The sequence below is a fragment of the Capsella rubella genome, unplaced genomic scaffold, assembly GCF_000375325.1.
Source record: "Capsella rubella cultivar Monte Gargano unplaced genomic scaffold, Caprub1_0 scaffold_1, whole genome shotgun sequence".
In the NCBI taxonomy this organism is placed as follows: Eukaryota; Viridiplantae; Streptophyta; class Magnoliopsida; order Brassicales; family Brassicaceae; genus Capsella; species Capsella rubella.
In genome coordinates, this window is record NW_006238923.1 from 4,057,710 (window position 1) to 4,082,829 (window position 25,120).

At 37.5% G+C, this 25,120-nt stretch overlaps 10 protein-coding genes and 1 long non-coding RNA gene across 14 annotated transcripts; 4 read left to right on the forward strand and 7 right to left on the reverse strand.

Annotated features, from left to right (window-relative positions):
- Positions 1-371: 371 nt before the first annotated feature.
- Positions 372-1,134, reverse strand: LOC111828618. The gene is made up of 2 exons (XR_002832427.1): positions 716-1,134; positions 372-611 (listed from the first exon to the last, which is right to left on the reverse strand). It is a non-coding gene; the product is annotated as an uncharacterized LOC111828618 (long non-coding RNA).
- Positions 1,135-2,553: 1,419 nt separating this feature from the next.
- LOC111832623 lies at positions 2,554-3,101 on the reverse strand. The gene is made up of 2 exons (XM_023790100.1): positions 3,001-3,101; positions 2,554-2,908 (listed from the first exon to the last, which is right to left on the reverse strand). The coding sequence occupies exon 2, from the start codon at positions 2,874-2,876 to the stop codon at positions 2,655-2,657; it is 222 nt and encodes a 73-aa protein (XP_023645868.1). The 5' UTR covers positions 2,877-2,908; positions 3,001-3,101; the 3' UTR covers positions 2,554-2,654.
- Positions 3,102-3,817: 716 nt separating this feature from the next.
- LOC17896739 (ankyrin repeat domain-containing protein 13C) lies at positions 3,818-6,160 on the reverse strand. Its single transcript, XM_023790099.1, has 3 exons — positions 4,646-6,160; positions 4,150-4,483; positions 3,818-3,913 (listed from the first exon to the last, which is right to left on the reverse strand). Exons 1-3 carry the CDS (start codon positions 5,888-5,890, stop codon positions 3,858-3,860), a joined length of 1,635 nt encoding a protein of 544 aa, XP_023645867.1. The 5' UTR covers positions 5,891-6,160; the 3' UTR covers positions 3,818-3,857.
- Positions 6,161-6,800: 640 nt separating this feature from the next.
- On the forward strand, positions 6,801-9,082 carry LOC17897161 (ATP-dependent Clp protease proteolytic subunit 6, chloroplastic). Its single transcript, XM_006303206.2, has 9 exons — positions 6,801-6,994; positions 7,090-7,151; positions 7,284-7,338; positions 7,685-7,886; positions 7,968-8,033; positions 8,120-8,260; positions 8,354-8,407; positions 8,529-8,621; positions 8,847-9,082. Exons 1-9 carry the CDS (start codon positions 6,900-6,902, stop codon positions 8,892-8,894), a joined length of 816 nt encoding a protein of 271 aa, XP_006303268.1. The 5' UTR covers positions 6,801-6,899; the 3' UTR covers positions 8,895-9,082.
- Positions 9,083-9,273: 191 nt separating this feature from the next.
- LOC17899188 (dehydrodolichyl diphosphate synthase complex subunit nus1) lies at positions 9,274-11,438 on the reverse strand. The gene is made up of 8 exons (XM_006304712.2): positions 11,159-11,438; positions 10,988-11,039; positions 10,517-10,787; positions 10,381-10,442; positions 9,932-10,130; positions 9,753-9,849; positions 9,586-9,668; positions 9,274-9,358 (listed from the first exon to the last, which is right to left on the reverse strand). Exons 2-8 carry the CDS (start codon positions 11,033-11,035, stop codon positions 9,351-9,353), a joined length of 768 nt encoding a protein of 255 aa, XP_006304774.1. The 5' UTR covers positions 11,036-11,039; positions 11,159-11,438; the 3' UTR covers positions 9,274-9,350.
- A 137-nt stretch (positions 11,439-11,575) lies between these two features.
- LOC17900748 (mediator of RNA polymerase II transcription subunit 32) lies at positions 11,576-12,848 on the reverse strand. 4 transcript variants are annotated; one of them, XM_023789402.1, is made up of 3 exons: positions 12,812-12,838; positions 12,603-12,705; positions 11,576-12,383 (listed from the first exon to the last, which is right to left on the reverse strand). In XM_023789402.1, the coding sequence occupies exon 3, from the start codon at positions 12,369-12,371 to the stop codon at positions 11,913-11,915; it is 459 nt and encodes a 152-aa protein (XP_023645170.1). In that variant the 5' UTR covers positions 12,372-12,383; positions 12,603-12,705; positions 12,812-12,838; the 3' UTR covers positions 11,576-11,912. The 4 variants fall into 4 exon arrangements, with proteins under 4 accessions (XP_023645170.1, XP_006305711.2, XP_023645171.1 ...); XM_006305649.2 differs by lacking the exon at positions 12,603-12,705 and having other exon boundaries at positions 12,812-12,848; XM_023789403.1 differs by lacking the exons at positions 12,603-12,705; positions 12,812-12,838 and adding an exon at positions 12,706-12,797.
- Positions 12,849-13,105: 257 nt separating this feature from the next.
- LOC17898569 (S-protein homolog 21) lies at positions 13,106-13,681 on the forward strand. The gene has a single exon (XM_006304895.2). The coding sequence runs from the start codon at positions 13,139-13,141 to the stop codon at positions 13,550-13,552; it is 414 nt and encodes a 137-aa protein (XP_006304957.1). The 5' UTR covers positions 13,106-13,138; the 3' UTR covers positions 13,553-13,681.
- A 1,025-nt stretch (positions 13,682-14,706) lies between these two features.
- Positions 14,707-16,433, forward strand: LOC17900050 (berberine bridge enzyme-like 2). The gene has a single exon (XM_006304882.2). The coding sequence runs from the start codon at positions 14,809-14,811 to the stop codon at positions 16,408-16,410; it is 1,602 nt and encodes a 533-aa protein (XP_006304944.1). The 5' UTR covers positions 14,707-14,808; the 3' UTR covers positions 16,411-16,433.
- A 41-nt stretch (positions 16,434-16,474) lies between these two features.
- Positions 16,475-18,455, reverse strand: LOC17900271 (alpha-ketoglutarate-dependent dioxygenase alkB). Its single transcript, XM_006305190.2, has 7 exons — positions 18,302-18,455; positions 18,062-18,210; positions 17,632-17,945; positions 17,403-17,541; positions 17,243-17,309; positions 17,038-17,159; positions 16,475-16,887 (listed from the first exon to the last, which is right to left on the reverse strand). Exons 1-7 carry the CDS (start codon positions 18,406-18,408, stop codon positions 16,748-16,750), a joined length of 1,038 nt encoding a protein of 345 aa, XP_006305252.1. The 5' UTR covers positions 18,409-18,455; the 3' UTR covers positions 16,475-16,747.
- A 538-nt stretch (positions 18,456-18,993) lies between these two features.
- LOC17898053 (arogenate dehydratase/prephenate dehydratase 1, chloroplastic) lies at positions 18,994-22,963 on the forward strand. The gene is made up of 11 exons (XM_023790184.1): positions 18,994-19,484; positions 20,960-21,027; positions 21,114-21,206; positions 21,293-21,493; positions 21,578-21,658; positions 21,734-21,829; positions 22,009-22,086; positions 22,166-22,255; positions 22,342-22,409; positions 22,489-22,570; positions 22,655-22,963. The coding sequence occupies exons 1-11, from the start codon at positions 19,226-19,228 to the stop codon at positions 22,709-22,711; spliced, it is 1,173 nt and encodes a 390-aa protein (XP_023645952.1). The 5' UTR covers positions 18,994-19,225; the 3' UTR covers positions 22,712-22,963.
- Positions 22,964-23,054: 91 nt separating this feature from the next.
- Positions 23,055-25,071, reverse strand: LOC17898057 (tyrosyl-DNA phosphodiesterase 2). The gene is made up of 4 exons (XM_023790183.1): positions 24,570-25,071; positions 24,146-24,306; positions 23,940-24,050; positions 23,055-23,847 (listed from the first exon to the last, which is right to left on the reverse strand). The coding sequence occupies exons 1-4, from the start codon at positions 25,042-25,044 to the stop codon at positions 23,263-23,265; spliced, it is 1,332 nt and encodes a 443-aa protein (XP_023645951.1). The 5' UTR covers positions 25,045-25,071; the 3' UTR covers positions 23,055-23,262.
- Positions 25,072-25,120: the final 49 nt, after the last annotated feature.

The window sequence follows — 25,120 nt, forward strand, 5'->3', positions numbered from 1 at the left end:
TCAATTCTTGTTGGACTACTTCTTCTTAACTTTTTTCATGGAACCATAATATATTTTGAGTTTGATATATAAAGACTTGTTGGTATTTTATCATGTAATATCAGATTTCAATTGCGACTCTTTTGCATATAGTTTTGTAATACTCCTACTCTGAAACGACAAGAAATGACATGTTTAGTTTTTCACTGAGCCAGAAATATTATATAAAGTGTTGTTGTCTCACAAACATACTTCCGGAAATGTGGAACGATATGATTCTTGAGAGCATAAGTCCAGAAAACAGACTTCCTTGTTTTCGTATGATTTTTTAACAGACAAGAAGCATACACGTTTTATTTAAATAACAAATAAGATAAACTCATTCATTCCACAGTTACATTATAGACACAAATGCAAAGATAATTACAAATTGATACTTAATTATATATGTTTCGTAATATCATCAGGATACTAGAAAAACGAAAACAAACAATTACGTTCTAGCTAGTACTTTTACTCTCTTATTAGCATGTTACTATACTTGTAATTCCTTAAATACTTCCTAAAAATAGAAGTGTTAATCGCAGTTGTACTTGGATTTTTGGGTTGTGTGTTGCTCGTTCCTTCGAAGCCTGTAGAGTAAACACACACATATATATATGTATATTTTCAAGAAGCTACTCAAAGGAATATTATTATTCAGAACTGATGATAAACAATAAAAAAGTAATGATACCTTCAATTAGGGTTAGGGATATGATAACCATTCTGGCTAACCGCGTGATATTGGCACGGCTCAATCGAACAACACCGACCTCCATACGCTAAGAGGACAGACTATTTGATTGAGCCGCACTAATATCTCGCGTTATACCTTCCATATATAAAACCATTCTCCTTCGACTATTATTAACTTCAAGATAGCTCAAGAAGAACCAAGAAACGAAAACAAAAAAAAAGTAACATCAACTATGAAACTAAAAACATAATACGAGTATCGACACTAGAAAAGTGTTAATTCACCGTAGAGAAGCATCGGATCCTTGAGAAACTCTTACCCGTATAATAATAATTTCAGACCGACGTCCAAAACCAAAGTGATATATAGTTAGAAGAAGAATCAAAAGAAGAGAAAAAGAAAAATATAGAATTGCGGCTAGTAGCAAAGGTTTAAGGGTATGTGCATAGTGAAGAAGAAGATATAAATACGAAGATGGTTGAAAAGAGAGGCAAGCCAAAGACACCACCAGCATTAAATTAGACCAACAACCCCATACCAAAAAGGAGGTTGGTTTATTAAATTTGAAATTTGTTTCTATGACCCAAAAAAAAACTTATTTTCAAAAAGATAACAATAATAATATGAACTAAGATGAATCAATGATGCCAATAGTTATCGAATATAATCTAATAAAGATGAATTCTGAAGAACAAGTTTTTTGTGTTGTTATTGTCGTATAGAACAATTTTGGAAGAACTTCGATTATATAGTAGTAAAGTAGTTTACACTTTCTTTGTCTATAGGGTAACTTGGTGTGTGTTATATAGTAGTTAGTAGTATAAAAGATAACGACGATAAATCAAAGAGGAGGAACAAGCGAACAAGGTTCCCACGAGCTTTCAATATAGTATTTATGAGGTTTGTAAGGCATGTTGGTGGGGTTGTGCCACTCCCAATATAAACATTTGAAATTTCGAAATTAATATTTGGTGTGGCTCAACTTTCCAAATATTCTCCCTCCCTATTTATTTCGTTTTCTTTGTTAAGTTCCTATCATTTATTTAATACTATTTCCTTAAAAAAAAATGTAAAAAAGATAGTATGTTTCATGTACCTATGGAAACAAAAAAAAACCAATATGCATCGTCTTCAAAAACTTAAATATTCGATTTGCCGACTTATACATCTCAGAAGTTTTTGCAAATGTGGTTTTTGTGTACCTATTGAGAAAGAAATGTATGCATCATTCAAAGTAAATGCATATATTACATAGAATTGTCATGATTTTTGGATGCTTTCATATCAATAGTAGGGTCAAACTTTTTTATATTTAGGAGTTCATATAAATTTTCAATTGTTCATTTAATATATATATATATAGATCTTGCAACAAAATATATTCGGTCGAAAGATTTGCTTAATATATAAATTTAGCTTTGCTGTAAAGATATCATATACAGTATATATGATACAACTACTCTTTCACCCATCTGAACTACTTTTTTTTTTTTTTTTGGGTTCAATTAATCCATCTGAACTACTTTAAATCTTGAAAAAAAGTGGCTCCAAGAAGGAAGTGTTGAATCCTGCAAAGGTTTGTAATTTGATTTTTCTCGTCATCGTACGTGTCTCATTTGTAAGAGTTTATGTCAATTAGCAACATAACCATGAAAGAATAATCGAAACAAGAAAAAAAAAAACACAATAATGTAGTAACCAACTTTATATTAATTTTCTTCTTATGGATATATGAATTTTTGTGATTTTATCAGACAATTAAATTTTCTGAAGGTTAATTAAACCTCAATTTATTCGTGGGATGCACCATTGAAACTCCATAATACTATTTAAAAGAATTGAAAAAATAGTACTATAGAAAGATTGAGATATTGCGAAGGAAAAAAAAAAACAAGAAAAAGAAAAGAAGAAGAATCAGAATCACGTTTTTATATTTTTATTGAGAAGAATCAGAGTCTTTCTTCTTCCTCTGCACAAGATTCTTCATCCAGTTAACACCAATAAATACAACAATCTTAGCTTTGTTAATCCCTGCTTTGGTCTTACCGGACTTCTTCCCGGCGACTTCTTTTTTGCTGTTAGCTGTCTCTTCCGGCGCCATCACCCCAATTCCTCCGGTGCCCCATTGATCAGCCCAACTCGGTGCTTCACTCGCCATTTTGTTTAGTTATTCCCCAATATCTTATGTGCCTATATATCAAAACATATTAAATGTGATCAAACCATCTATGAGTATATATATATAACTCATAAGTTATGTTGCATATAAACCAAACTTATACCTCTCTCTCTCTCTCTGATTCTTGGAGCTCTTCTTGGTAAAGAGAGAAGAACACAATTTTGGATGAGCAGATTAAGTGGAAATGTGGAGAATGACGACTAATAGTGGATGGGTTGTCAATTTTTTTGGCTTTTAATGTAAATGTAAACTATACTTTATATTTTTGGTTGTTATCTAAATGTTTAAATATGATTATTTGGGTTGTCCTGGAATGGACTTGCCAACTCAAGTTAGTTCGTTTCCAACTTGCAAAGCAAACGTTGTTTTGGAATCTTTCAACTTCAGTTTTTTGTATGTATATATACCTTTTAGTTTAATGGGTAGGAACAATAACTTTCTTCTACGTAACATCGACATGGTGAAATATGTTTTTTACACTCCAGTCTATGGAAACAGAGATTATAAGAATTAAGAAAACAAAATGGTGTTGAGGAACAAAATCTATCTTGTCATTAAATTTGGGGATTATAGTTGGAAAAACAGAACGTTCATCCCAACTAATCAATCTTAGAACCATTGATCAGCGCATAAACTGTCGAACTATTGCCATTGTCTAAATAAGATAATCACGAATGAAAGACTTGTATCCCCTAGAATTGGGTATATATGGACATCGAAATCATCTTTTCTTGAATGTCTAGATTGATTATTTTTGAGTGAGGAGTTTATCTTTACACAAAAAAACAACAACAACAAAATTCATAGGATTTGTAAATGATCTAAAGTCTAAAATATATATCGTCACTTTTTTTCTTCAAAAATATGTAGGTGGCCAATTAATCCAAATCCGAATAATGACATAATGATAATGTTATTACAAAACCACTAGATATAGTACATATCATGGTCCCAAGATATTTATTTATTTGGAAAAATTACTTTAGCACATCCACAAGATAGTGTTAATTTTTTACCTACAAAACAAATAAATAATATAAGTTTAGTGAAATATTAGGTAGAAAAGATTTTTTTTTTTTTTTCTCTTCGATTTCTTAATAGAAATATATCAAAGTGCGAATACTGAAGAGCGTTATGAAATAAGATCAAATATGCATGATGCAACTGTCATAGCTTTTGATTTTGTCTGAATATCACTCTATCTATATATATTGAAAACTATCAACATCTAGATGACTTTGTATAGAATCACCTGATTTATCAGAGTTGCTAGTCCACTTATATCCCGTTGGTATAATGAATGGATCCACCATTTGTTCCTCTACCTCCAAACGCCGCCGTGAGCTCTTGCCGCCGGTACTGATGTTAAGTCTCAACCAAGAAGGCGTTGAAAACGATGGCTGTGAAGTTGAGATTTTTCTCTCGGATTTGTCGTCACCTTCCACGTCGTGTTGATGGTCTTCCATTGCAGCTGAAAGATGTTTTGGACTTGAGAGTGGTGTGTAGAACTCATCCAGCGGCTGAAGAGGCACGAACTTGGTGAATGTCATGACTACCTTCACTGTTGGGATCACCGGTATGGACAACTAAAAACAAAAACAAATACATGTTGACGTGAAAAGCAAAAATCTAATTTAACATATCCAACCAATGAAACTATGACACGTCTGATATGTTAGTCCATGCTACTATTAATTTCTCATGCAAAATAATAATAATAATGTCCAAGATTAATGCTCTTAAGTCACCTTGACCGGAAAAGTTCCCGGCGGGAACTTGGCAGTAAGCAGCTCTCGCATTCTCCTGACAGCTTTGACATGGTTTGCTAAAATATCAAGCAACGGAAGCAGCTCCTCTGTTTTCAAAGGAAACTGATCCGTTAACCAAACCGATGGACTCAGACTCTTGACAAACTCTTTCTCTTTGATCCTTGCCACAGAAGAAGCCACCGGAATAGCCACTTCCGGTAAAGAAACTGACCTTCTCCTCGGTGACCGCGGCTGAAACTCTTTACCCTCAGCGTTAATACACCGCCTCTGCTCTGTTTCCACTTTCCTCGATTTGAAACTGAAACTAACGTTTTCGACATCGTAAGCTTTCGCTTTCCATTCTCCAACGGTTTCAATCTTCTCTTGCCTTCGCCAATTCGTGATCTTGACGAGCTCAGCTTTAGTAACATCCATCCCAGGACGGTACAAGCTAGACTGAGCGCAAAAGCCAGCGATGTCCTTGTCGCTAATAGGATCTTTAGCGTTTTCGAAAGCGTTCAAGATCGTCTTGTCGTCTCTGTTCAACACAAGCAACGTACCAGGAGCGACATCAAGAAACTCGTCTCCATCACTGAGAAAGAGAAAGCTCTGGTTCGCGCGTCGGATCTTGAAACCGTCGAATCCGGCTAAAGAAGTATCGGCTCGTAAGTCTCCGCCGCGTTTCCAGATCTTGTAGGTGTCGGAAGGAGCGATTTTTCCGACGAATGGGATCACGGAGCTCTCGAAGTGAAACGATATCTCCATGTAGAAATCTCTCATGCGGCGAAGCACGGAGATCAGATGAGGAAGCCTCCGTCTCCATTTGCACCACGCCGAGCGGTGGTGGTTCCGGAGAATCTCTTCTGTGATCTCTGAGTTCCGACGACACAATGCCTCGTGCAGAGCATTCCACCCGGCGGCGTTTTGGAGCGTGATATCAGCTCCGGCGGAAGCAATCGTCTTCACCGCGAAAACGTCTCCGAGACGCACCGCTAAATGGAGAGGCGTCTCTCGTAAGGGAACGTCACGGCGGTCGAGGACGGCGGAGATTTGCTCCGCGACTCGCTCTTGGCTTGCTGAGTCGGACTCAGTGTGGATTTGTTCCGGTTCGGTTAGTTTAGGCAACGACGAGACTAGACGAGTCAAACTAACATGATCTCCTACAACGACGGCGTAGTGGACGGGACTGTGAGCATAATCCTCTAACGTAGTGGCCGGAGTATTTGCAGGCGACGACTTTGCCATGATTTTCCGGTGACCGTTATAGTGACACTAATGAGAGAGTTGAATAACAAGTCAGTTTCGAATTTATCTTATCTTTTGGACAACAGTCAACGTATATACAATAATTTCTTGGGCAGGTGACTATTTCATAGATTAATTATCCCGTAATCTTTTTTTTTTAATACATTTTAGGCCATTTTGGTTTACATTCCTTTTTTTTTTTAATTGAAATGTATTCTAAATCTTTGTTTTGGCAACAAATGACTGAATCTTTGAATTCGTTTATTCAAACTCTACTTGACCTCTACACCGTTCAACAAAACATGGTGCATGCATTTATATTCAACACAATGGGATTCATATGAGAATATAAGATATACTTGTATAAAAAAATATCAGTCAATGAAGCTAATTAAATTCTGAGTTTGTGTGTTTTCTATAAGTGTTGTGGTCAAGCAATAACTAATGGATCATAATGGTACATAAAAGTTAGAACAACGTTCACAAGTTCAGTTTCTCACAAACCACTCTTTATTAACAATTTTTTTCGCTCAAAATGTACCAATTATTTAACTATTTCTACGAATATACATCAACTATTAGCACTTTTGAAATATATACAAGTTAACAATTTTGCTCTTATTATTTCACATTGACCAGTGACCATCATACACTTCTATATGAAATAAATTTTTAAATAATTTTTGAATTTGTATGATGAATTTTGTTTCTTCCTTTGAAAAGAAAAAAAGATTTGTGGGTGAAATTCTTTATAATATGTTTCATGAAAATACAGTAATTACAATTATTTTGGGAGTTTTAAAATCAAAACCTTCTGGCTCAGTCTGAGTCTCTTGGACCTGTCTCTATTGATATTACCTTGGTTGGGGTCAGTTAAAAGTCCGTGGCCAAACAGTAACCTTGAGTCTTTGCCGTCCTCTGTCCATCTATCCACGCCTGAACCCGGAAAACAAAAATCGTTATTTTGATTCTTTGAACAAGAAATAACTCAGAAACCTGAGCTCCGGTAATGGCGGGTTTGGCAATTTCACCTCCTCTTGGTCTTTCCTTCTCTTCACGAACTCGAAACCCTAAGCCCACTTCGTATCTATCTCCCAGTCAAAGGTACTACCTTAATGAAAACGTAATCACACTTTTATGATTATATGCTTTACCTTCAATCACCAATTCGGTCCATGACCCAAACTTGATTCGTGTAGGAATCCTATAAGACGTATAGTTTCAGCTCTGCCGAGCCCATATGGAGATTCATTGAAAGCTGGTAATTTTAAAAGCATTTGGGGGTTTAGGTTTTTTCTATATGTTGGAACTGAGTTACTTGCTGCTGGAGAGTATTGTTTCAGCTTCCGGATTTAGTTATTTTGTGTCTAAGATTGGGTTGTGTTTGATTCAGGTCTTTCGAGTAATGTTTCTGGGTCGCCAATAAAGCTTGACAACAAGGATCCAAGGTCTCTATTTCTGTTCTCCCTCTAGTTTTGAATTCACCATTCTCTCACAGTTTATGTTTTCACCATTGAAGTTGCAATAGCTCACTGCCTTTCGTGTTTCTATGACATTCTTAAGTCTTTAGCTCTTTCAGTATACAGTTCTGTGTCTTTCTCTAAGGTAGATTGATTGTTAGAGTTCTTGGTACTAATGTCAACTTTGAACCTGCAAGTTATATCATGTTTGACACTCTCTCTTATGATATTATATCATCGACTATATGGTGGCATGTAAATTAGTTGATAGATAGCTCACTCTTTCTCTTTTCAGTGTACTCAGCTGATTTTGTTTCTGTTTTGCATTGTTTAGATTTGGAGTGATTGAGGCAAAAAAAGGAAACCCGCCTGTAATGCCTTCGGTGATGACCCCTGGAGGGCCTTTAGACCTTTCTTCTGTGTTATTCCGCAACCGCATAATCTTCATTGGACAACCAATTAATGCACAGGTGGCTCAGAGAGTCATATCTCAGCTTGTAACTCTCGCATCTATTGATGATAAATCCGACATCTTGGTTAGTTCAAAGCTCTTTGTTCCCAGTCACTTTTCAATAAAGTAAAATATCATCTGTGACTTACAAGTAATCTTGTTTCAGATGTACTTGAATTGTCCTGGTGGCAGCACCTACTCCGTCTTAGCAATTTATGACTGTATGTCTTGGGTAAGTTTTGTTCCTAGAATAACGTTCCCATCACCCAGAAACTTTGGTATATTAACCTACTGAAGTTGCTCGAAATTTATTTTTAGATTAAGCCTAAAGTTGGAACAGTGGCGTTTGGAGTAGCTGCAAGCCAAGGAGCACTTCTTCTTGCTGGGGGTGAAAAAGGAATGCGCTATGCAATGCCAAATACTCGGGTCATGATACATCAACCACAAACTGGATGTGGAGTATGGCTCTTCAATCATCTTGTTAATACCATTTTAGTTGGAGTCATATATGCGTATGAACTTAGTTGATTTCTTGCTAACATAATTTTGCAGGGACATGTGGAAGACGTGAGGAGACAAGTGAATGAAGCCATTGAAGCACGACAAGTAAGTCTCTCTCTTTTATCCTCATGCTTCTTTCTGTAAGAATATGACAGATTGAGCGAGTCTCTGGAGCTAAAATTTGAATAGCTGATCTGGTGGATCTCTTTGGTGTCTCTACTTGCAGAAAATTGACAGGATGTATGCAGCTTTTACTGGACAACCTCTTGAAAAAGTGCAGCAGTACACCGAAAGAGATCGTTTCTTATCCGCATCTGAGGTAATTTGCCGCTAATCTCATGGTTAAGTTAATATTACGAATCAAGTCTTATATATTAACTCGAATTCCTTCTATGAGCTATGGTTCAGTGGTAGTTAGGAATTAAGAGGCCTCGATTTCAAAACCAGTGATGAGCCATGGCTAGTGGACTTTGGCTTTTGTTTGTTTGTTATGTTCCTCCTGATGTTTCACACAATGATATTTCTTGGTTGTTTTCTTATGCAGGCTCTTGAGTTTGGGCTTATTGATGGATTACTGGAAACAGAATATTGATACAGCTCATTGCAATGTTCAAAGCTTCCAATTTCAATTGAATATGAACACTTGTAACTGACATTTGTGTATAAACCAGTTTGGTTTTCTTGGTTTACAGTCTACTAAACAGAGAACTAAGCTGCTTCTTTTTTGTTGGCGCTGAAACAGTCTGAAAGCTTATGTTCTATTTTTGTTACACTCGATAACCAAGCATACCAGAACTTTATGAAAAAACAGATTAGTTTGGTCGGCTTGTTACTATTCAGTTGAAAACTTAATCCTATACAATGCCAAGGCATATATTGTTTGGGGTACTGAGTGTATGTTACATAGAACTGTAGGAACACAATGTGAACAAATTGGCAACAACTGCAGCACTGAATCAATACTTTATGAGCTTTCAAATTCACTAACGGTAACTGTGTGGATTACAAACCAAAAATTGATCTCTGAAACTCTGCTCTCTCATCACCATTAAGTTCCTGTCAAGAAAAACCGAAAACATCCCAGTTAAACAAAACAGAATACTTTATGAGTACAGAGAAAGATTCAAAAGACAAAATGGTGACACAGTCCGCTTAAAGGTAGAAATTTTAGACTTTAGTGTCTAGAGAACTGTGAACTGATCTTCTGTTGTCAGTCACTCTGTCACTCTATATATACTTGTGCACGTGCACACATGTGAAATAGTAGGAGATGAAAGGCTTACCATAGTTTTGGTGTACACCTGTGAACTTGTGAATTGCCTTCAAAAGGGAACCATATCTCATATACTTCAAAGATCCCATATGTCTGTCAACAAACAAATACCAAGAAAGACAAACTCTATGAGACTTAGCTCTAAAGATATAAGAGAAAAGAGTAAAACGCACATACACTATCTCAGTGTATCGAAGTCTCCAAGCAGGAAAACCGAGGTGGCTCCTTATAGGTCCATAAACCAGCAACAGATCAGGTGCATGTACATTCTCACCTGCCAGATTTTAAATCATTAGATTCTTGGAAAGAAACCTACAAGGAAGACTTGAATTCCATTTGAGATAATCAACACAAACCAACAACTCTTAGTGCTTCGTTCAAATGAGTCTCTGTAAAAAAGTTTTCCCCTTTATCGTTCTCGGGATGGCTGGATGTCAGGTATCTCTGAAGAAGTATGTTGGCTGCTTTCATAACAGCTTCTTTATTGTCAGAAGATGAAATGAACTCTAATGCCAAGCGATTTTGGTCAGGCGAAAAATCCTTTTCAGCAATCTCCTGGGAAAGAAGAACAAATACATTGAGAAGGTAAAGTTAAAATCTGAAGCTCATGGAAAAAATCATTAAACTCTGAAGCTCATGGAAAAAATCAAAGTGACATCATTTGGATACTTTCGCGCGATAGTAATATCAATATGTACATTTCTTTTCCTATCTATAAAATCCTTTATATCTCAAGCTAGAGAAGCTAAAGATTGTGATTCATGAGCAAAGAAACAAACTGAATGAAGCTATAAGACTCTTATACCTCTGACAACATTGAACCTGGGATGGTTCCAAGAATCAAATCCTTGGATTTCTTTAATAAACCTAAAGAAGCAAACTTCAACAATCATATTTGTGTTAATAAACGAAAAACTAAGAAAATTAGCTAAAGCATGTACCTTGCGAGTCAAATAGACCAACTTGTTTCACCCCAATGGTTCTTAGCCATTGCAAAAGCTCAATAACCTTGGTAACATCTCGAGCTTCTTCGATATCCACTACAACAGCTAGACACCGGAGTTTCGCAATATTGATGGAACTGTACTTTTTATTCAACCCTAACGATATAGCATAGCTTTCCACAGCCTCAATGATGCCAGAGACAATGTACCATAAGCTCACAACAAGGTGTATGAAACGCCATAGCAAATCAAGACCAAAACCACCGATCTGACGAAAACAATTCAACACCCAAATAAACATACAATTACAGAATTCGTGATTAACAATCTCAACTCGCACTAATGATATAAAAGAGGCTGTAGGCATCACAAAACCGCTCTTGATCACTTAAATTTCATAAGCCTCGAAGCATTAATGAAGTAAAGCCTCGTAATGATTATATCACCAATAAGGAACTAAAAACTCACTTGACCAATCCAAGAACTCAGGAGCAGCATAGATTGATTCAAATCCATATATCTGAAAATTCAGGAAAACAAACCGAATTTACAGTAGCGCACATAATAGAAGCAGACAATTAGCAGAGACAGGATTAACAAAAGACACAAAGACAGATCGAGGAGAAGACAAAGACGCACCCGTAAATAAGGAAGGTGTTTGCTGCGTGCGTTGGGGACGTTTTGAAACCAAACTCCGAATAACCCAATCGAACTATCTTAAAAGCCAAAACTCCTTATTTGACATGAGATAAAAGAGAAACCTTTTTAGAGTCTAGCTAGACCCAGATCTCAGAATCCGATTATTGTGATATTTTGCTAAGGTTTTAGCAAAATAATCACCTAGTAGTATGCAAACTAAACGAACGCTGTATCGTGAGAGTCTGAGACGTCTGGAGTTCAAAAACTCTATCAAGTTAAGTGTTTCTAACCTTTTCTCGTCACGGTTTTGTTATGAATGAGACAACTTTATTGTTTGTTTTCGTTTTATGGTTTTGCTGTGAATTATATAGCTATCAAAATCATACATATTCCTTGGGGGTTATAAACTCCTGATAATCATGGTTAATACAAAACCCTTAATGTATCAGATCAAAATTAGCATTTTTGTTTTTATTTTTGAAACAAGAGAAACAATAACATACAATATGAAGAATCAGAACAACAACTAAAAGGTAAAAACCAGCCTCTTTACTTGAAATTCAGAACTAAATGCAGAATACGAGTAACAGTCAAAAGTCCTATAAAATCAAAACCCAATTGTTGCTTCTTGCTTGGTTCAGTCACATCTAATAACAGAAGATAACACTGATTAGGCCACTCTTCCTCAGGAGTTATGAAGCTGCTGCGGTTGTAGTGTATTTCCAAGTTCAAAAGGTTTGTGTAGGCAGACACACTATTGAGCCGAGTCTTCAGCGAATCTAGTATCAAACCCAGTAGAGGAGGACTGCAAAGATCCAGGAGCTACACCAGACCCACGTTGTAGCTCAAGAACAAGCCATCGAACAGCTCTACTCATCTGTTCAAGCCTTACTGCACTAATAGGCGGGAGACTAGTCGCAGCACCAGTAGCTGCCGCTGCTTGGCCTCCTGAGTTACCTGATGCAGTAGTTAAACCAGTAGCCTCATCAACTAAACACTCAGATCCAATCCTCTGCTTCACTGACTCCACAAACTCCTCTGCTTGATCACAAGCCACACGGAACAGTTCCCATTTCTCCTTGAAATTCTCCAACGCAGCATCAGTGAGAGAAGCTTTTTGCCCTCCTGCACTCTCTTTAGACTCAAGAACACTAGCTGAAGCAAGAACAAACTTCTCGTAAGCTTTGTTCAATGAATCCACAATGTTATCCATTTGATCAATCCCCTACAAAAAAAAAAAGCCCAAACCAAGTATCAATCAATACGAGATTATATGAGATTTCAAGTCAAACAAGTGCCCAGCAAAAGTACAGATCTTTAGAAATAAGAAACCTAAACCTCGAAATTCTGAATTCGTTAAGGCTAAAGCTAACCACAGAAGAGAGAAATCAAAATCTAAGACACAAAAAAGATGCAACGGGAGCTAAATCATAAAAAAGATTACATCTTTGAGATAGTAATTGCACGAAATTGCAAATGTACGATTTTTCTCGCGAACCCAAGTTGGAAGTGAACAATATATACCATTCACGGCATAGATAAATCACCTGTTTGAAGAAAATTTGAATATTTAGACCAATTTTAAGGCAGAAGAATCCAACAAAATCATCCCCAAAAACCGCCGGAGAGAAGAGAGAAAGATGAGAAACTTACCACCGGAGATGAACGGAGAGACTCGATTTGTATGAATTGTCTGGTTAGGTTCCTATATAGATTTAAAATTGAAATTAACACAACACTGGTTTTAATAATACAAACCGGACCAAACTAAACCGGATCTAAACCATATATGGTTCTCCACCATCCAATCCACCATGTAACGAACGTTTTCAAAAACGCTTTGATAATCAATATTCTAATAATAACTGTAAAAAGGATAGCTACGTTTTAATTATATATATATAGTAGTATAGAAAACACAAGAAGATTCATCATTCATCAAGTTAATCAGCTTAAAACAATCTAGAGAGAATTAAAAAAATGAAAAACATTACAATATTATTCTTTCTAGTTGTTTTAGCTCTTTGCATGATTGACAATGCATACTCAAAAAACCCGTTCAAAGGGAAACTGACGACGTTGTATTTCAGGAACGACCTTTCACACAACAAATGGCTAAAGGTGCGTTGTAAATCTGGAGACAAGGACGTTCATGAAAAATATATGGGTCCTGTACACGATTGGTCGTTTAGTTTCCACGATAAGTTTCTGGGGGGAACACTTTACTGGTGTACGTTGTCTAAAGGACCTGATTACAAGGTACACAGGACCTTCGATGCCTATGTTCAAGACAATAGAAAGCCTCACGGAACCTACTACAGTTACATTGCTCGAGAGGATGGGATCTATCACATTACTATGGTTTATGGTGTACGCAAGGTGCTTGATTGGTAGCTAGGGATCCATGCTATTATATCATCTTCTAATTATCTTGTTGTCCAGTATTTCATATATAAAGCTTGTTCAAATCACTGATTTGATAATAGTTGTAATTAAGAAACTTATTATTCACTTCATGTAAGAAATCACTCTTTTCTTTTCTTATAATAAAAGCAAAGAGGGAGAAATTTCATAACGATTTGAAGAAGACAGTTTGTGTTATGTTTTATCTTGACCTAATACAAATACGTTTCTTGTTGCTTGAATTTATTTTACTTAATGGTAAGAAAACACGTATCGTTGATACATGTTTTACGTTAAATCAGTGATACGTATTTTTCTCATTAATTTGTTTGCAAAATCCTTCAACAACATTTCAAATGATTTTGAGAAAGAGTATCATATATGTTGGTGCTACTCTGGCTCTCAAAATTAAAAAAAAACTTTCGGAAACATTAATTTAACTGCATGAAGAGAACATGTCGTCGTTTCGTATAATCTTCTACAAGTAGAGATTTTATTGAGAAGTTTTGGCCTTGATAAACTATGTCATGACTAATAGAATAGAGTCAGTCATTCCGGCAAACACTCTTTGCTTTGGCATATGCCACTATAGAATTTAACTACGTACAACCTCTAGATGGATGGAAGTATGGAACCAAATCATCGCCTTTATCGCAACTGCTACAAGTATGCATGCAAGCCCACCCCTCTCTCTCTCTCGTTTATGGCAAACATAAGAAGCATCAAACATGACATAATTGTAAGAGTTGGTTGGTTCTTTTTTTGGTCTTCCAAGAGTTAGTTGGTTCTTTTGTTTTGGTCAACCAAGATTTAGTTGGTTCTAGAATTCAAGTTCAGGGCTAACTCTGATTCATTTCATTTCCTTCAAATAGACCAATTTGGCTCTGTAACTTTTTTTTTTTAATTCTCAAGCTTTCAGTAGAAAATTGAACTTATAAAAAATAAATGAAGGGTGAAAGTAAAACTTGTCTCTATTCTCTTCCCAACGCTAACCTAATTAGACAATACCTCTTCTTTAATCTCTTTCTCGCAATACCTTCTAAAAGTTTTGTGCTCTTTCTATAGTTAACTTGATTATATTACAATCTTGAATAGCCAAAGAAACAAGAATAACTTTGACCAAATATAACAAATCCTAAAAATGGCCAAAGATAAGAATCACAACAGAAATTTAAAAGACGACCCTCCCATTTACTATACTATTTATACTACAGAAAAATTCAATTAGCAAAGCAAAACAAAAAAAAATGAAGATCTTTTGTTTAATTCTCTTCTTATTTGTCTCCACTTGTCTTGCCGTCGAACCTCCTCCTGAAACAATCTACCAAAACTTTCTCCAATGTTTCACAAACCAAACAAGCGCTCCTCCTAACTCATTGTCCGACGTTGTTTTACCAAAAACCGCTGCAGCTTTCACCCCCGTCCTGCGCGCTTACATCCGAAACTCGCGTTTCAACGTCACAACAACTCCAAAACCCGCCATCGTAATCGCGGCGCGTTCTGAGAGCCACGTCCAAGCTGCCGTCGTCTGCACGAAATCCCTAAACATCCAGCTGAGAACTCGAAGTGGTGGCCATGACTACGAAGGCGTTTCCTACGTCTCTAACGTTCCTTTCTTCGTCCTCGACATGTCCAATCTGCGTAACATCACCGTGGACGCTGCCAGCGCATCCGCATGGGTCGGAGCTGGTGCTACACTCGGTGAGGTTTATTACATGATTTGGGAAAAAACCAAAAGTCACGGCTTCCCTGCTGGAGTTTGTCCCACGGTCGGAGCCGGAGGTCACATTAGCGGTGGTGGTTATGGAAACATGATCAGAAAGTACGGCTTGTCAGTTGATTACGTTACCGACGCAAAAATCGTAGATGTTAATGGACGGGTTCTTGACCGGAAAGGAATGGGAGAAGATCTGTTTTGGGCGATTAACGGCGGAGGTGGTGCGAGCTTCGGTGTGATCTTAGCTTTCAGGATCAAGCTTGTCCCTGTCCCACCGACCGTAACTGTTTTCAGAGTAGAGAAAAACTTGGACGAGAATGCTGTTGACATGGTCCATAAATGGCAGTTCGTTGCTCCCAAGACTGATCCTGGTCTATTCATGAGGCTATTGTTACAGCCGGTGACTCGGAATAATATCCAAACTGTTCGAGCATCTGTTGTGGCTCTGTTCTTGGGTAACAGAGACACTGTTATGTCTACGCTGACCAAAGATTTCCCGGAGCTTGGTTTGAAGAAGGAGAATTGCACAGAGATGACGTGGATACAGTCGGTGATGTGGTGGGCAAACAATGACAACGCCACACAGATTAAACCCGAGATTCTACTGGATCGGAACCCCGATTCAGCATATTTCTTGAAACGGAAATCCGATTTTGTCGACAAGGAGATCACCAAAGAAGGGTTAGATTTCTTGTTCAAGAAAATGATTGAAGTTGGGAAGATCGGTTTAGTGTTTAATCCTTACGGAGGGATAATGACCGAGGTGGCTCCGACAAAGACTCCATTCCCGCACAGGAACAAGCTTTACAAAATCCAGCATTCGATGAACTGGAAAGATCCGGGAACAGAGGCGGAAAGCAGTTTCTTGCAGAAGGCGAGAACCTTCTATAGCTACATGGCTCCTTATGTGACCAAGAACCCTAGACACACGTATATTAATTACAGGGATCTGGATATTGGAGTTAATAGCCATGGCCCAAACAGTTACAGAGAGGCAGAGGTTTATGGGAGGATGTATTTCGGTGAGAATTTCGATCGGTTGGTGAAAGTGAAAACTGCCGTGGATCCGCAAAACTTCTTCAGAGACGAACAGAGTATACCTACCTCGTCTATCAAACCACCTAGGCGTTAGTTTGTAGCCACCTAAGTGAGTTTCCTTGGATTTCCAAAACTACAATATACGAATATGTATGCTATCTGAAAAATGATGTTCCCTTTTTGTAATTAATTATACAATTGTTCTCAATAAGACAATAACAGTCTATAACCTCAAAATTTCAGCAGAAACTAATCTGCTTGTGTATGAACCGTACCCCAGTTTCGGTCATATCTTACATAATCAAGAGATTCTATGATCCTAAGGACATAAGTAACCAAAATAGTGCAACATAACAAGGGGATGCTTCTAGAATCTTCTCGCTCCATGCTAATACAGATGCTTATATAGACACCAGGAGCATTCAGGGAACTCAAAAAACTTGCCTGATGTTTATATTGATCCTCGAAGTTTTAATGTATTCAGCGAAAAAATTTCCACTTTCACGGGACAACTCTGATTCAAGCACGCCAATTTCTGCATTCTCTTCGTCCGTAAAGATACGGGGTACGCCTGCATAATCAACAGATCTATCTCAAACCAAGCTGTATATTAACAATTTCAAAGTCAAAGATAGTATATGAGCAACCTGGGTTCTTTCTGCGATCGAGTATATCTCGAATTCCGAGTGTCAAAAAGACTATATAAAGTGAAGCAGGTTACCGTGATAGCATTCTCTGGCATCTCCAGCCATTAGTACAACATCTCCACTTCTGAGATACATAGCATGAGGAGGATCCTCTTTCGATTTTCCGCCTAAGAGGAAAATAGCTTTACATCCCAGGCTGCGTAAGGAAAAGAACTCACTATCGTGCTTCAAAATATGTATGATATTTACGTTTTTCTGAGACAGGAGGCAAAGAGATACCTCATGCTTACTATGGGTTTACTCCAGTCAGCTTCCATGTCATCAAGGTGGCCTCCAAGGGTATCACCTAAAGAATGAGTTACAAGATATTCAAAGTTCAACATCTATTAAAGATTTACCATTTCCAAAGCAAGAAATACACAGGTTAAGGTAACTCTACCTAAGCCAAAATAGTTTACAATTGCACCCTCTGGACGAAATTCCTCCCCGGCAGGCATCGCAATGGCGGCGTGTTTCTTAGCTAATTGACAGAGTGCATCAGGGATGTCGTTATGAGGGAGAGCAACATCATAGTTACGCTGGAAAAAAAGGAAGAGAAAAGTCTCAGCATTCATTCAGACTGCACACTAGGTTGCCAAAACTCATCAAAACAAGTTCAAGTTTTAGACCTTGGACCAATCAAACTGTAGACCAAGGGTGCTCCAACGAAGCTTCCTCAAAAGAACTGAAGCAGAAACTGATTTGCAACTTCCTTGTTTTGCTTTTGCAATACCTTCTTCTTCATAAAACTTCCATCTGTTGTCGGTAAGATCCTCTTGAACCAATACCTTGTTTTGTTTAGCTGAATCAAACAAATCAGCAATAGGACCATAGATAGCATTGTGGTTTGTTCTATTAGGAGGCTGCGGAAAATTCGTCAAGCTCTCTTTGATCCATTTGCATTGCTCCTCCAAGCTCAATGCACCAGGGATAAAGTAAAAACCTGTATAATGATAATATTTCTCACTTTCATAAGTTTAGGCTAATTTGTTCAAAAAAACTGAGTCTCTGGATCCTAATTTGACACAGGAGATATGAAAAGAGGGGATTTTTACTTACCGGGTCGATTCTCGATGCAGAACACAGGGGAAGAATCAACTTCGACAACCCTAATTCCGTCAGGCAAAACACTAGTTTTGTTGAAATCTTTTAGAATCAAATCGAAATCAAGCAATTCAGACAAATCAATCGGCTTTGGGAGCTTCTTCCTGAGAGTTCAAGAGTGGAATATATAAGTGGAATGGTGATACAAACAAACGCAAGTGAAGTCGAAGATTAGGATTTAGAAGTTTGGCTTACTTTCTAGAGAATTTAGAATCCTGTTCATAGTAAAGTTTGTATTTTTTCTCAGCTCGCCGGAATGCCGTACGATCTGCATCGTCAGAGACGTTCGCCGCTTCGTACATCTTTCAAACTTCACCGTTCGACGACTAGTCTAATCTCTGGCTCGCGAATTAACGAAGCCGAGTTTATTTTATTAGAGTGTTCCCTCTTTCTGATAGGGTAATATATTCATATAAAATTCACAAACCAATAACACCCTTTTAGTTTTAGTGAAAAACTGAAAATAATATTAGAGCTAATTCTTTTTCAATCTTTACTATTGATTCCCATTCATCAAACAATTAATCTAGAGAATATTTTAATTAAATATTTAAATACCATACTCTAAAATAAATTCTAATTATACCACAAAACTTTTCTTATTAAACTTACCCAAAAAAAAGAAGAACTTTTCTTATTAAGGTTTGAAAAAGTTTAGCAACTCTTTTTGCACAAATCCTTTTAATTAAGTCACATTAAAGTGCTCCATTTACTTTTCAACCAATTGTCAATGTGTCATCAAAACTATTTATTGTTGACAGAAAGAAAAGAAAAGAAAAAAATCTATTTCCTTTTTGTCGGCGAATTATTTAATTTAATTTAAAAAACAAAATGAAAAACGTATGTGTATGTGTGTGTAAGTAAACGTCTTGCAAGTGTGGACCTTTCCGTCTGAGAGGAGTATTCAGAGTTTGCTCTTCTTTTGAAAGACCTTCCAGAAAACAAAATCCAGACTTTTTTCTTTTTTGTTGTGACTTGACGTTATCTCCATGACTCTCCATTCTTTCCTACCAAACCCATTTGCCCATTGCGACTTCTGTTGACCTAATTCCTCTATATCTCTCTTTCACATTGCTCTCGATTTAGTCCTCTGTCGAAAAAAAATCTCTCCTTTTGCCTATGGCTCTGAGGTGTTTTCCCATTTGGGTTTCTCCCCAAACGTCTCATCGTTCTCCTCTTGTGGGTCTCTCCGAATTCGAAGCTAGACGCCGTCGTTTCTGCCTCTGGGAGTGCTCTTCTTCAGCTTCTCAGAGAGCTGTCACTGCCATTGAAAGCGATATTCCGTATGGCCGTGAGCTCAAAAAGTCCTCTGATGAAATGGGTCTGACTCGGGAGGCTGAATCGGTTACTTTTCATCGAGACTTGAGTATGCTTCCTAGTGAGTCGTCTCCTTCACCCTCCCAGTTTCATCCCGAACATGTTGTTTTGTGGAAATGCTGATTGGGTTGTTATGTGTGATGCGATCATCGAAAATTCGAAATTGTAAATCTTTAGGGGATGTTTTTAGCTGAATTTGATTTTGTAGGATCCTTTGTTGAAGTAGGATGAGAAAGCATGCTCAGAAATGTTGTTTCGCATTCTTACCAATAGCCTAGACTACGTCTCAAGAGATAACAATGATCATGTCCTTGCATCGTTACTTGTTTCTGTTATATGTGCAATTATGCATACAATTCCATTAAAGTACTCTGTACGTTTGGTCTATAGATTGCTGGATTTAAGAGTTGTTTAGGCTGTTGCAGCTACCCTGAAATTATGTCTTGACATTACTAATGTTTGTCGCCTATGTCCCGTTCTTGATTCCAATGATGGTAAATGTCTTTGACATTTGATTCCTTCTGTTAAGTATCCATATTCGTAGCTGCACTTGATGTTAAGATTCGATCTTTCTTGTCGTGTAATGGATCAATATCATTGCAACACAGGGCTTTGCTATATATGAACTGATCTAAGATACTTGAGTTATAACACTGTTATTGAAAGTGGAGTACTAGATATGTTTTGTTAATACTAGATTCTTGATTCCTACAAGTGTATCAATCTGCATTGAATGTGAAGTACACGATATGTTTGTTATTACTGGTTTCTTTTTCCATATTAGTATCTGCATTTGATGTTTCAAATTCGACCTTTCTTGTTATGTAGTCTCATAGGTAGATAGATCAATCATTGTCCTTTGCATCGCAGCATAGGGTTTGCTACACGTATTGCAGTCTGTTTTGGAAATGAAATTACTGGAAATATTTTGTTAATACTAATATTTTTCCATATTCGTAGCTGCATTGATGTTTGAAATTCGATCTTTCTTGTTGTGTTGTCTCATAGGTTGATCAATTATTGTCATTTGCATCATAATATAGGGCTACGTATAGTTTTTGGAAATAGACGTACTCGATATGTTTCGTTAATACTAAGTACTTTTTCCATATTAGTACCTGCATTTGACGTTTCAGATTTGTCCATTCTTGTCATGTAATCTCATAAATGGACCAATCATTTTCATTTGCATCACAACATAGGGCTTACTACACGTGTATCGATCTGCACGATATGTTTTGTTAATACTGGTTTCCTTTTTCCATAATAGTAGCTGCATTTGATGTTTTGAGATTCAGTCTTGCTTGTCATGTAGTCTCACTCATAAAGGGATCAATCACTTTCATTTGTATCATGCCATAGAGACACGTGTTCTCGATCTATTTGAGTGAGAAGAAGCTTGCTTTTTATAATGTTGTTAATGAACAGTAATGTACCACATCCAATGCATTGTCTGTCATATCTTTGTTATTATCGATCTCATTACTTTTTAATATCTTCCCATTGCAAGCCCTAACATCCAAAATTTGAATACAGAACCGCTCACTGCAAACAGTCTTTACTCTTCTGCCGGCAATGATTCAAAAGTGCGGATTTCATTTCAGGTGAAGTATTAATTCCTTTCCTAATTGCAAATTTGTGTTTCTCGTTCTTTAAGTTGCTTGTGTTCACATACACTCTACAATTGCAGGGCATACCAGGTGCATATAGTGAGACAGCAGCACTAAAAGCATATCCAAATTGTGAAACCGTGCCATGTGAACAGTTTGAAGCTGCGTTCCAGGTTTTAATTTATCTGTAACTTCTAATATATTCATACCCACAGAAAAGTATGGTGCTTGACTATGTTTGCGTATGATTGATTCTTAGGCTGTTGAGCTGTGGCTGGTGGACAAAGCAGTATTACCAATCGAGAATTCTGTAGGTGGTAGCATCCACCGTAATTATGATTTGCTTCTTCGTCATAGGCTTCACATTGTCCAAGAAGTCCAATTGCCTGTGAATCATTGTCTCTTAGGAGTGCCTGGTGTCAAAAAAGAAGATGTTAAATGTGTTCTAAGCCATCCTCAGGTTCTTCTGCACCCATTGCCTTCAGACTCGCTTCTAAGTTTACTGATTTCGAGTATGATTTATCATTTTTTCTTTTTTCTCCAGGCGCTTGATCAATGTGTGAATTCACTTAACAGTTTAGGCATCCAGAGAATTTCAGCAAAAGACACTGCCACTGCTGCTCAGGTGACATCTCTGAGATAACGAGTATTCACTTAGTTTTTACCACGGTGAAAAATTAACCATCAAGCGTTTCTTCAGACTGTTTCTTCAAGCGGTAAAAGCGATGTGGGAGCAATCGCAAGTGTACGGGCTGCAAATATATATGGTCTGGATATTCTTGCCGAGAACATACAAGTAACTTGTCTCCCTCTATTTTATTGATAAATTTGTTTCCTATGGATATATATAAACATATTGAGCTGCTCATCATTGGGTAAAAAATGGAATGATTTATGACATAGAAGGAATGTGATCAAACATATTGATTATCCATAATCTTTATGTTGATATTTTCTTCTTTTGACGGTTTTCAGGATGATGCTAACAATGTGACCCGCTTTCTGATACTCGCGAGAGAGCCTATGATTCCAAGAACAGATCGACCATATAAGGTGATCTCATATTTATATACTAATTAAATCGGCAAAAACTTAAAAGTTCCCAGTAGTAATGCTCTTTTGTTTCTCTCAGACAAGTATCGTGTTCTCTTTAGAAGAAGGTCCTGGTGTGCTGTTCAAGGCTTTGGCTGTTTTTGCTTTAAGAAGCATTAATTTATCTAAGGTAAGCTCCAATGAAAAGTTGGACACTAGAATCAGTAACTTATTCAGAATACAGGAATATATGACGTAGTTGTTGCTCTCTTTAAGATAGAAAGTCGTCCGCAGAGAAGAAGACCGTTAAGAGTAGTTGATGGTTCTAACAATGGAAGCGCTAAGTAAGTAGCTTTCTAACACACAAACATTCACACATACTTTTTGAGAAGTAGTTGAGTAATTGTTTTGTGATGATGACAGGTACTTTGATTACTTATTCTATATTGATTTTGAAGCTTCCATGGCTGAAACACGTGCTCAGCACGCTCTTGGCCATCTACAGGTCCCAGTCCTCGAAACCCCATTTGCTTTTATAGCTGGTCTTAAAGCTCACCAGTTCTAAAGATCTTACCTTTTGGTTTTGCAGGAATTCGCAAGTTTCATCCGTATCCTCGGGTGTTATCCAATGGATCTAGTCAGATAACCAAGCAAATCTCCAATTGATTTCATGTTACCGTTCTTTGCAGAACCATGTGAATATACCCAAACAGAAGAACAAGGTTCGTGGCTTTGGTATACCGCAAGACTCTTCTTTCTCCATTTTCTCATCTTAGAAGTTTAGCTTCAAACTCTTCATTGCTGAGACAGAAACAGTTGATCTAGCTTTTGTTAAGAACATGTTTTGTACATTAAAGAGGTTTTCTCCGTTAATATTAGTGAATAACTTGGTTGTCAACCCTCTGATACCATAATATCTCTGGTTCTTAACGATCATCTTGGTTTGTGATTAGTTTGCTAATCTTAATTACAAAAGGTGGGACAGTGTTAAACAATAAGACTGATCGTTCAGTTCCAATCAGGAAACAAGGACATCCCCAAACCAAAAAATACAAAACTAAAACCAAAATACTGATTATCATCAGTTTGAAAGGGATAAACCCTACGCACAGATTTTGGAGATTCCCTAAAGTTTTTAACCTAGTAATAAAAACTTCCACTAGAGAAAAGGAACTTCGAGCTCGGTATAGTCTGAACTCATTTTGGTGAAAGAGTTACAAGCAGACCGAAATGATCGCTAGGCAACACCGGAAGCTCTAACTCCTTGATGTCACCCCTCACTTTCTTCTCTTTCACATATGATAAACCAGGAATAGCCTCTTTCCCAACCATCTCGATTCCACCAAGCTTGTAATCATCCAGACGACAGAAAATCCGGTCCAACCGTTTCTGTAATGCTCTATTTCCGGACAACATTGGGTTTGCTTTTGTGTCGTATGTAAAACCCAAATCACCTGGTTTCAAAACCTCCCAAACATCGACCCATTTGTCTGCCAAAGGAAATTTACCATCTAGCTTGTCGTCCCAGTTCATGTCTCCCCCGAATACCACATTGGTATTAGCACTGAGAATCTCGATTGCCTCGTTGGCTTGTTCAACACGTTCTCGACTGAACATTTGGTCCCATTTTGGAGGACCTGGACATGGACTCTCGAGATGGCTAGTTGCAAAAACAAGTGGCTTTCTCCCTGGAACTTCAACTTCTGCGATAGATAGTCCTCTTCCCATCATCGAGTTCCCAAAGCTTTTGCTGCTGAATGATTTTACCCCTAACTTGCTCAACTGCAAGTAACTCATAAGGGTCAGTTACAAAATCACAGGAATTATCCAAATTTAGACGCTAAGAACCTAATACAATCGTGCAGAGTCTTTACCAGCATGCAGTAGTAGCCTCTCGAATCTGCCACATCAACTGAGACAGAACAAGAATACTCTTTCCACCAGTTCGACTTGCGGAAAATATTATATATCTCAGGAGTTACTTCCTAGAAGATATCACAAAAAACCGTGTGTCAGAAAAAACTAAACTGCTTCTAAATTTTGCAGAAGACATCACTCTGTGGTAAATGTAAATAATGACCTGAAAACATATGAGATGAGGAGAATGAAGCTGAATAAGGTGACCGATAGCTCTCATTCTTGGTTTCAACTCAAGGTCTTCACGGAACCAAACATTGTAGGTTAAGATCTTCAAACAAGATAGAGATGTTCCTGAATCAGAAGCTACCCCTAGGTCCCCCCCTACAATGAAAAATTGACAAAAAAAAGTAAAGACTTCTACACTGAGGAACAATAGAAAGCAACCATTAACATTTATATATCATCAAGCTGAACGAGTAGAAACCTAAAACCTCACACAAGTTAGTAGCAAACAAAAACCAATATGAAGCCAAGTTTTGATGAAACACAACATCACACAGTAACTGATAATCTAAATTAAGAGCTATCAACTAATCCGGGAATACCAAAAGATCTAAAACCTTAGGGAGTAGTAAAAAACTGACCTTTGCTTTCAATTTCTTTGTTTTTCTTCATAATACCAGGAACAACAGAACCACTACCAATCTCAACGACGTCATCATCCATAGCCTTACGCTTGTTGTTACACCGCCGAAGAGGGAAAAAAACAGAGCCGACGGAGGAATCAGGGTTATTACTATCGAGACCCGAATCAGTCAGTTCGTCGAAGCCCAGTAGAGAAGACGTGGGGGATCGCGTTCCACAGACGTCGCAGATTGAGTTCTTGTACGTGTTCAGAAAAGTACAGGCCTTGCAAGCCCACTTTGCTTCATCGTTCGTGGAGACAGAGAGAGAAGGAGACGGAGAAGGGATAGAAGCGGGAGTCAAACAGATCACGCAATTGAGTTTCTGAGATGGCGAATTGAGGAAAGTACATTTGTTGCAGGACCAAGATGACGAGGGAGACGATGACGACATTGCAAGAGTTGTGAGGATTCTGAAAATTTGGGTTTTTAACATTTACCCTAATTCCACATTTCCGATTACGCTTTTTGTCGCTTAGGTTCCATTTAACGGCTACAAGCAAATGATTCTC